This window comes from Diabrotica virgifera, chromosome 6 (assembly GCF_917563875.1).
Source record: "Diabrotica virgifera virgifera chromosome 6, PGI_DIABVI_V3a".
NCBI classification, from domain to species: Eukaryota; Metazoa; Arthropoda; class Insecta; order Coleoptera; family Chrysomelidae; genus Diabrotica; species Diabrotica virgifera.
The window spans coordinates 118,382,580-118,393,729 of record NC_065448.1 but is presented as its reverse complement, the minus strand read 5'-3'; the positions used below and the strand labels follow the sequence as shown (position 1 = coordinate 118,393,729).

The 11,150-nt window shown below is 32.8% G+C and overlaps 2 protein-coding genes across 2 annotated transcripts; both read left to right on the top strand.

The window, feature by feature from the left end:
- The first annotated feature begins 6,921 nt into the window (after window positions 1-6,921).
- Window positions 6,922-8,187, top strand: LOC126886169 (uncharacterized). The gene has a single exon (XM_050653021.1). It carries the CDS (start codon window positions 6,922-6,924, stop codon window positions 8,185-8,187), a length of 1,266 nt encoding a protein of 421 aa, XP_050508978.1.
- Window positions 8,188-8,399: 212 nt separating this feature from the next.
- Window positions 8,400-10,151, top strand: LOC126886168 (uncharacterized). Its single transcript, XM_050653020.1, has one exon. It carries the CDS (start codon window positions 8,400-8,402, stop codon window positions 10,149-10,151), a length of 1,752 nt encoding a protein of 583 aa, XP_050508977.1.
- The last annotated feature ends 999 nt before the right edge of the window (window positions 10,152-11,150 follow it).

Below are 11,150 nucleotides of genomic sequence, written 5' to 3'. Positions count from 1 at the left end.
TTTACTTAAAAACTCTTTTCAATTCTTACGATTTTTTTGATTATAAAGTAATTTAGCCTTAACCTCAATTGTTTTTATATTTTAAATACTTTTCAGAATTTGAAAGAGTTTTATATTTTATTAAAACATTTTTTCTCAAGATGTTTGAACATTCATAATCCCACCAAACTGGTTGTATTTTAGATGGAGTAATTGATTTTTTGATATTCATCGAAAGATTAGCACTGTCAACAATAGCTGAAGACAAGATAGAAAATATTTGACTACTATTTCTGTTATTAAAGTTATCAGCTGTAATTCTAAGTTTCTCTTGGATTATGTATGAAAATAATGCCCAATCCGATTTTTTTTCATTCCATTTAGTTGAAGGGTTGATGGTAAAAACATTTGCAGCAAATTCGTAATGTATTATAATTGATAAATGATCTGAACCTAAACGTGAGTTAATTACTCTCCAATTTAATTTATCTACAATGTCTGAGGATGTAATTGTAAGGTAAACAGCTGATGGATTTTCATTTGGTTTGCTTATTATAGTTGGAGTACCATCATTAATTACAACTAAAGTTGCTAGAACAGAGCCCCAAAGGGTATGATGACAATTAAAATCACCAGCAAAGATGGTTCGACTCTTATCAAATTGAATAAAAAGACAGTCCCAATCTTGTTGGAGAACTTTTTTATCTGGAGATTTATAGATTGTAAGTAGAGTCAAATTTAAATCTGTTAATTTGATTGCACATACTTTAATATGATAACTAAAATTTGCATTTACATTCTGTTCTATATAGGAAAGCTCATGTTTAACAAATATAGCAATACCATCATAACCACCTGGTCTATTTTTTATAATAATATTATATCCCTTAAGATTAAAAATTGTATTTGAGTTCAGCCATGTCTCTGATATTATGAGTATATCTGAGGGATATTTTCTTAAAAATTGGAGAATATTTGGTTTTTTATTATTTAACGAACTTGCATTCCACTATAAGATGCGCAAATTAGTATTCTGACAGTTCGGCATCACTAATTTCTATCGGAGCTTCTTTTATAGTATTGACATTACTGTCATTAGGATCTGTTTTAAGGGTAGAAACAAATTTTTCTACTTAACTATTTTCTATGGGAAATAAGCCACAATTTTACTAAAAAAATGAATTTCTTAACGTTTCGAAGCCCAAATCGGGTTTCGTTGTCAAAATACAAAATACTTCTAAAATAAACAAAAATGTTGTTGCTAAGTAAAAAAATTCTTCTAATAATTTATTTAATCTGACTCATTTATATTGGCAATTCAGACGTATATTATACATTTTAAAGTAAAAGACTTTAAAATGATATCGCCAATATTTATGAGTTGCGTTTTTTTTTTACTATTTCGTCTTCGCTGACTATATGCTGCTTTTTATAGAAGTATTAAGAAAATGTGTTATTTTAAAAAGAGTTTTTTCTTTAAAAAGCATAAATCATTCCTATAGGGATTGGGAATAATCAACTTTGAAACTGGAGTAGAAACATTACTTTTGGAAGATGATGCTTCTGGAGGACAAAAAGGAATTTTTCGTTTTGTTGTGTTAGATGTTGGATGAGATTCCTTAATAGTCGAAAGTTTTGGTTTTTTTATTGTGTTAAATTGATATGCTGAAGTAGAAGGTAGCTCAGGAGAATTATTAACTTGGTATAACAGATCAAATCTGTTATTAGTAACTACTTTTGCATAGCTGGGATTTTCTACTATCTAATTTTTCTGCATCCTTAAATGTAATATTATTTTTTGCCATTGTTTTCTTAATTTTTTCTTGATTTAAATAAACTGGACAATTTTTTGATAAAATTGAATGTTGACTACTTTTACAAAAAGTGCAAAAAATATCTTAAGTACAGGTTTCCGTAGCATGTTCATCTGTACATTTTTGACAACGAATTTTCCCACGACATTAAGACATTGTCTGCCCATAACGTAAACATTTAAGGCACTGTATTACAGGACACACATTAGGCTCAACTACGAAGTTACACTTATTTATTTTTACATTTTGTGGAAGAGTATTACCCACAAAAGTTAAAATTATGATTTGCCTATCAATATATTCCCCTGTACCTTCACTATTAACTTTTTTCCGTTTCATTCTCTTGACTTCAGGTACCTCCTTTACCGAAACGATGTTTTCTAATATCATCGCCTCAGAGAAAAACGTATCGATCTGACTTACGATTCCTTTTTTGTGAATAAAAACTTTGGTATGTGCGCTATAAGATTAGGTTTAAGAACAATTTCATGATTTATTAGTGAGTTTATAGCAATACCGAATGTTTTAAAAATTACTTTAACTCTGTTTTTGCCAATAGTTTGGATATATATGATGTATTTTTTTTAAATTCTGTAACTTGTTGGAGATGGTGTCCCACGCTGATAAGGAACAACTTTCCCAAGCTCTTATCCTTATGCTCCAAGTAAACGAGATATGGACCATTATCAAAAATATTATATTTGTTGTTAAAGTCATAAGTAAAATTATTATTAACAGAATTATAATTAATACTATTAGAGCTATCATTTACCTGGGGCGGCCCGTTTCAATATCCATTGTAAAATTTTACAGTAAACAAATTAGACACTATAATTAACTTTTTAGAAAGTACTTAGGCTTTTTGTTGTGAATGTTTATCGGAAGGTATTCGTTAAAATCGACTAACCGTAGAGAGCGATCACTCAAAACTCTCTAATAGTTTTAATTTTTGGTTACTAAAGTAAAGTCTTCTAAATTCTGTCAACACGCAATATCTGATACACTGTTAAATAAATATCTAATGATATGATCACATCACACTAGTAATATAATTATCCTATAATATATTGTTTGAATCAGAAGTTCGGAGACGTATTGGTATGGCAAAAAATGCGATTAGTCGCCTAACTAAAGTTTGGAAAGAGATCTATCTCTCAAAATATCAAGATGAGACTGGTGAATGCCCTTGTATTCTCAATATTCTATACGGAGCAGAGACTTGGACTCTCCGCGCAGCGAGCGCCAAAAAATTGATGCCTTTGAGATGTGGTGCTGGAGAAGAATGTTGCGCATATCTTGGACAGCTCATAGGACAAACGTTTCCATTCTAAACCAACTTAACATTAAAAAAAGGCTGTCCACAATATGTCTGCAACGAATTCTGCAATTCTTTGGTCACGTGGTTCGCAGAGGTGACAACAGTTTGGAGAGATTAATTGTTTCTGGAAACGTTCCGGGGAGATCAAGAGGACGATCACCAACTAGATGGTCTGACCAAATAAAGCATTCAGCTGGAAACTCATTCTGCGAAGCTCTTAGAGCAGCTGAAGATAGAGACCAATGGAGAAACATTGTTAGGAATATTGGAAGAAATCACGATCCTCAGTAATGGGGAAACGACAGGAGAGAGAGAGAGAGAGAGAGAGAGAGATAATATATTGTTCTAAATATCATATTCTGTATTTAAATTTCAAGTCTAATTTGAATCAAGGTCACAGTAAATGGGATTTTTGTTCCAAATTAATGGTCGGTTTTTGAAGTATTACTTCTTCTAAAAAAAATAGTTCTCATTTTCTTTCTTCTCTCTTACACTTTTTTCTTACATGCTTATATAGGAAATAAAACTGGGAATATGCTTTAGCCATTTGGGAGAAATCGTAAAACCATACTGAATCGTAGAACCATATCGAACTGAAAACTGGGAAAACTGGGAAAGCTGTAGGAACGGACGAAATACCGACAGAAATATTGCAACTTACAGCCGACTGCAATACACATGTAATTGTCGAATTATTTAGTATCACATACAGAACAGGTATATTACCTAAAGAATGGCTTCTATCAACATTCGTGACTATACCGAAAAAGAGAAACGCCAGACAATGTTGCGAACACCGTACCATCAGTCCAATGTGCCACATACTCAAAGTATTTCTAAAGATTATTCATCGTAGAATATACAAAAAGTTAGAACAAAACATTGGACAAACTCAGTTCGGATTTAGAAATGCTCAAGGAACCAGAGAAGCATTATTTGCAGTAAAAGTGCTAATACAGAGATGTTTAGATGTAAACCAGGAGTAGAAGAACAAGGCGGATTCCCGGCCACTTCGTGGTGGAGGCGCTACATCGTGGCCCAGAATCGGCATACCGATTCCCGGCCACCGTGGGAAAAAAGTGGTCCAGAATCGGCATAGCGATTCTCGGCCATCGTGATACCTATCCATCATGGTCCTTGGCATCGATGGCTCGTTGAATGTACAGGTTGCAACGATCAACAATGACCAGAGGGTCGTAAGAAGATTGTTGATTTTGAAAAGGCAACATGTGAAGTACATGACAATGGCCATTCTGAAAGTATATAAAAATGCTATATAATTATCATGACAATGGCCCATTCTGAACATGTATAAAAATGCTATATAATCATCATCATGACAATGGCCCATTCTGAACATATATAAAAATGTGAAATGCTATACGATTATCATATATAGGGCTGAAAATATAATATTTGTACAAAATTACGAAAAATCAAATATTTTGAATTATTTACAAAAATATTTTAAATAACAAGTTGTTGTTTATCAACATTCCGGATGTGGATGGTTGATAAGGAAAGAGTGCAGACGATATTTCTGCAACAACAGGAAACCGCTAAAGATATGACAAACCACAATGCTAGAAGTCCGGATGTAGTCAGATGATAACATGTAACCACAGATATTAGTATTATAAACTGTTATGAGTTTCCGGTAACCGCAATAACATATTTTTACAGGAAATGTGTTATCGTGGTTAACGGAAAAATATGTTATTGTACGGAAAAAATATGTTATTGTGGTTAACGGAAACTATTTTGCAAAAACAAATCCTTGACATGTAATCACGCTCTGCCTGCATGGGGGATTTCGCCTATAAATATAGAACCAAACAAGCATACAACACAGTCGACATCTGAAAGTCTTACAGTAAGTCATAAGTTCGCAGTGCAGTGAAAATAGTGAAGTAAGGTAAGCTATTTGTGTTGTTTATTTTTTAAATACGTATTTCTGAATGTATTGTGTACCTGTTTTCATTGTTAAATATTTTTATGTATTTATTATATCCTTTTCCATCCTCCAAAAATATTTCTCTGTCGCTATTTTTTATAAGCATTGTTTTCCTCTTTTCATATTTTGATTTTACGTAGTATAGTGTTACCCTCTTTTCATATTCTGATTTCATTCAGTATTTTATTTAAACAATGCTTACTTTTTCGCCTTCATGTAGCGTCTAACATAATTCACAGCTTTTCTCTCTCATCCTAATCGTTTAATGCATCTCCACATTTTCGTTTAAAAAAAAAATAGAGAAAAATAGAAAGATTTCGTAATGTTGCAGATGGACCTAACCAAAATAAACAAATTCTCGCTTATTGCAGAGAGAAAGCCAGTCCAAAATTTTAGGGACCTACCTGTCGACACTCCATTTATAATTTACTCAGCGAAAATAGTAAAAAGCAAGTTTGGGGAGGTTGTATTGCTTGAACTAGAAGAAAGCGTGGTTTTCCTACCGGACAGAGTGACAGAAGACTATAAGCCATTTGTACAAGAATTTTCTAGCCAAAAATATTCTCTAGTCTACAAAGGCGCCATCAATATTGGAAAGCAACATCCTGCATCATCTTTTGAAGTTATTGAAAAGTAGCAGCAGTACACCATCCCGCCAACAGTCTAGCTTTAGAGGTATGTACTCTTCCTTCTCTTGTGCTAAATATTTTTGCTAATTATTTTCCAATTCCGTTTTGTAATGTATTTCATGCTATCTTGCAAAATAGTTTATTTTCCCATTCTCTTTTTGTCAATTATCTTCTCTCCATCTCAGACGGATCTTGTCAATTTAATTATTTTTCCATTCTATTTTCTGACAATTATTATTTTTCATTTCAATTTTGTCATGTATTTTGTTCTCTTTTGCTAAGTATTTTTGCGAAATATGTGTGCTATTAATTTTATTCTTACAATTCTGTTATGTTATATAGATTATTCTTCAATTATCTTCTTCTATTTAATTTTTGTCAAGTATTTTATTCTGTGCTGGCAATTATTTCATGTTGAATGCATTAGACTAAAACAAATGTTATTGTAGGTACATCCGCTGTAAACTAACCTCAGCAAAAACTTCAAGCTATCAACAATCATCTGGAACAACATCATAGCATCTCTCTGAACCAACTTCAAGCTAGCAACAAACATCTGGAACAACATCATAGCATCTCTCTGAATCAACCTCAAGCTAGTAACAAAAATTGGTGAGTTTTCATTATTAAACTTTATTCAATAATTATGAGTGACATAGGTGATCTTAGTAGCGACATTGTACAAAATTTAATCAAAGCGCGAGACCTTCTGTTTCAAAATATACACCGCGAGAAGCAAATATTTGGCTAAAACATATTAAGAGGCATTTAACATTGTTTAATAAAGCTATTCGGTATGGAGACTTGGACGTACCAAAATTACGGCAATTGCAAACAAACGTTGGACACTTAAAAACAATTAAAGTGGAAATTCAAAATTTTTCTCAACACGTGGGTGGGAGCCTTAATAAACATAACAAAGTTAAATGGGAGGAGGTAACTTCCTCATTTGCAAGTCGGGTTAGAACGGGAATAATTATTAATTTGGCTCATAAGGACGTAATGCAATTTTTCGGTGATTGTTTTAAGCTTTTTAAAATTAGAATTAAAAATATTTTAAAAAAATTTAATGTAATAAAACGTAATACCGCATTTTGTGGAAAGTTTATAAGAAAAGCAAATCAGGGGGAAAATAGCGAATTTAAATATTTTAACACAAAAAATGAAATCATATACGCAGGAACAGACTTAACTTTGTGGTTCCGCTCGAACGTAATTGATAAAATTATGGCGAAACTATCAGAGTTTGAGGAAAACAGTTCAGGGTGGGCTTTTGAAAAAATAATATCTTTGGAGGTTAATATTAACAAATATGAAATCGGGAATAGGGCTTCATCCTTCATTAAGCTACCGGATCAAATCCGAAATAAAAACGCGTGTATCAATGTAAAAAACAATGATGAAGCTTGCTTTTTTTGGAGTATATTGTCAGCGCTGCATCCTGCAAAAGAGCATTCATATCGAACTAGTTCATATCCACATTACACAACTGTCTTAAATGTTGATGGTTTGGAAACACCAATGACTATTGGAGGCATTTCAAAATTTGAGAAACAAAATGGCATCTCTGTAAACGTTTATGGGCTGGAAATGAATGTCGCTCAAGAAAAAACATTCTACGTAACAATACCGTTAAGGTTGTGTAAAATTAAATTAACTAGACATGTAAATTTGCTGATGGTACAAGATAAATATTTTCCAAAATTAAACGATTATGAGGCGCCTATTGAGGATGATGAAATTGTAGATATCAAATACCATTATTGCATGATAAAGAATCTGTCGCGGCTTGTATCTAGTCAAACAAGCAATTATAAACGTAAAATATTTGTATACGATAGATGTCTAAATTATTTTAGAAGTTTTGACAGACTAAATGATCATGCAAAATATTGTGAGAGAATCAACGATTGCAAAGTTTCATTTCCACCATATCAACATGTTGAATTTAAAAATCATGTGTATAAGCAGACAACGCCTTTTGTTGTCTATGCAGACTTTGAAGCAATGCTACAAAAAATTAAAAATGGACCGCTTAAAAGTAAAACAATTAAACATCAGGAGCATAAAGCCTTTAGCGCCGGGTATTATATCAAATGTTCTTACGATAAATCATTATCTTTTTATCGAAGCTACGCAGGTACGGACTGTCTAGACTGGTTTGCCAAGGAAATGTCTGATTTGGCAATGTTTGTACATGGAAAGATAAAGCATATTGAGCCCATGAATATTAAACCAAACACTAATGGAGCAACTGATTGTCATATTTGTGAGAAGCGCTTTACACCCACAGATACAATTGTGGTTGATCATGACCATTTTAACGGGCAAGTACGCGGATTTGCGCACCAAGTGTGTAATCTTAACTTTAGAAAACAGTTTGTTGTTCCGATTTTTTTTCATAATCTTAGCGGTTACGATTCACATTTCATGATAAGACAATTGGCGAAAAAAGGAAGTATCAGCCTACTCCCAATAAACAAGGAAAGATAATATATTTCCTTTACTCTGAACGATACCGAATCCAAAGTTAAGTTGAGGTTTGTTGATTCATTGAGATTTTTGAATTCCTCACTAGATAAACTGGCAACCACATTAAATACAGAGATTTAAGGTACTTGGTTCGAGAATTTCCAAATGCCGCTCCTGAACAAATAGAGCTATTGAGAAGAAAAGGCGTATTCCCATATGAATACATTGATTCTATGGATAGGTTAAAGGAAACTCAACTCCAATCTATTGATCAATTTTATAGTTCGCTAACAGATGAAAACATCTCTAAAGATATGTACCACCATGCGCAAAACGTTTGGCAATCATTTGATATTCAAAATATTTTGGAATATAGCTTGTTATACATGAAGACCGATATAATGTTGTTAACTTGCATCTTTGAAAATTTCCGACAAAAATGCCGAGGTACATACGGTCTTGATCCTGTCTGGTACTACACTATGCCAGGTTATTCGTGGGATGCCATGCTTAAATATACAGGTTGCAAATTAGAGTTGCTGCAGGATATCGATAAAATCATGTTTATCCAAAAATCTATTCGAGGTGGAATTAGTCAAGTGAGTAATCGATACTCGGAGGCTAATAACAAATATATGCCATCTTACGACTCCTCAAAGCCCAGCAAGTATGTGGTTTATTTAGATGTTAATAATCTTTACGGCTGGGCAATGTCCCAGTGTTTACCATATGCAAAGTTTGAGTGGGTGGACACTAACATCGATGTTCTTAGTATTCCTGACGATGGTGATACAGGGTACATACTACAAGTTGACTTGGAGTACCCCGAACACTTGCATGATTTACACAAAGATTTTCCATTTTGTTGCGAACATCAAGTTCCACCGGGATCTAATTTTAAGAAGCTTATGACTACGCTCCATAATAAAACGGAGTACACTTTGCATTACCGTAACCTCAAACAAGCTCTCAATGCAGGGCTGAAACTAACAAAAATTCATAAAGTTTTGAAATTCCAACAAAGCGCCTGGCTCAAACCATATATCGATCTTAATACAAAATTACGAACTGCAGCAACAACGGCATTTGAGAAAGACTTATACAAATTAGCTAACAATGCTATATTCGGCAAAACAATGGAGAACATACGCAAACACCGCATAGTAAAGCTTGTTTCTAAGTGGGAGGGGAGATATGGAGCCAAAAATTTAAATTCCAGCCCTCGATTTCACAACAGAACAATTTTTGATGAAAATCTAATGGAAATCGAGCTAAATAAAACAAATCTAACATTCAACAAACCATTGAACATCGGAATGTCTATTCTAGACATATCTAAAGTCTGCATGTATGATTTTAATTATAATTTCATGCTACCAACTATTGGAATTGAAAATTTAAAGTTGATGTATGGGGATACAGATAGTTTTGTCTATGAAGTAACATGTGATGACGTTTACAGGGATTTCATTCAAACAAATCTATCTAAATTCGACACATCGGACTATGCCGAGGCTAACCCCTATAACATACCACAAGTCAATAAAAATGTGCTTGGTTTAATGAAGGATGAAGCTAATGGGCGCATCATTACTCATTTTGTAGGACTTAGATCGAAAATGTACTCGTTTAAACTGCAATACACAAACGAGGAGCGGCAGACCGTGTGGCAAAAATACAAGAATACCATGGATGATGCTGCTATTGAAAAAATTGTAAATAACTTGGGTGTTACGAAAAAATCTAAAGGGGTTAAGTATTCGGTAGTAAAAAATGCTATTACGTTTGAGGATTACGTGGAGTGTCTAAAAGAATTTACCACAAAAAGCGTTACACAATCAACATTTCGTTCCTACGCACACAACATGTTTACAATCACACAAGAAAAAATTGCATTAAGTCCACACGATGACAAACGGTGTTTGCAAAAAGACTCATATGATACTTTACCTTGGGGTCACTATGCCACTACAATGATTGAATAAACTGATAATAAAGGGAAAAATTACTTATTATCCGTATATAATTTTTGTATATTGTTCAATTATTATCAATTGTATTCCTTATGTAATAAAACTTTGTACACATATATGTTTTGGTTTTATTTAATAAAAATAAAAGACAACATATTTAATAATACCATTTATTTTTTACATACAATCTGTTAAATCATTTACAAGTCTAATTTTATAATAAAATACATATTCTCTTAAAGCTAAACTTAACAAAGTATTTGGACAAATAGCGCAATATGCGTTAAAGGATTCAACTGGTCCATACAAAGAGTCTTTGACACACAAATTTTTCTTAATGAAAGTTGAAATGTTTATATAGTATTCGCGAAATTGTAAACTCTTCAACAGCATCACTTTATGGGATATCATGCTCTGGTCCGCTTCTACAGGGTGTAACGAAAATACAGGTCATAAATTAAATCACATATTTTGAGACCAAAAATAGTTCGAATGAACCTAATTTACCTTAGTACAAATATGCACATAAAAAAAGTTACAGCCCTTTGAAGTTACAAAAAGAAAATCGATTTTTTCGAATATATCGAAAACTATTAGAGATTTTTTATTGAAAATGAACATGTGGCATTCTTATGGCAGGAACATCTTAAAAAAGAATTATAGTGAAATTTGTGCACCCCATAAAAATTTTATGGGGGTTTTGTTCCCTTAAACCCCCTAACTTTTGTGTACGTTCCAATTAAATTATTATTGTGGTACCATTAGTTAAACTCAATATTTCTAAAACTTTTTTGCCTCTTAGTATTTTTTCGATAAGGCAGTTTTTATCGAGTTGCGGCTGCTTTTTTAATATGTTTACATAAAAATTTTATGGGGGTTTTGTTCCTTTAAACCCCCCAAATGTTTGTGTATGTTCCAATTAAGCTGTTACTGCGGTACCATTAGTTAAACACAGTATTTTTAAAACTTTTTTGCCTCTTTGTATTTTTTCGAGAAGGCACTTTTTATCGA

Coding starts and splice junctions, on each gene's coding strand:
- LOC126886169 (XM_050653021.1), top strand. CDS start 6,922: ATGGCGAAACTATCAGAGTTTGAGGAAAACAGTTCAGGGTGGGCTTTT.
- LOC126886168 (XM_050653020.1), top strand. CDS start 8,400: ATGGATAGGTTAAAGGAAACTCAACTCCAATCTATTGATCAATTTTAT.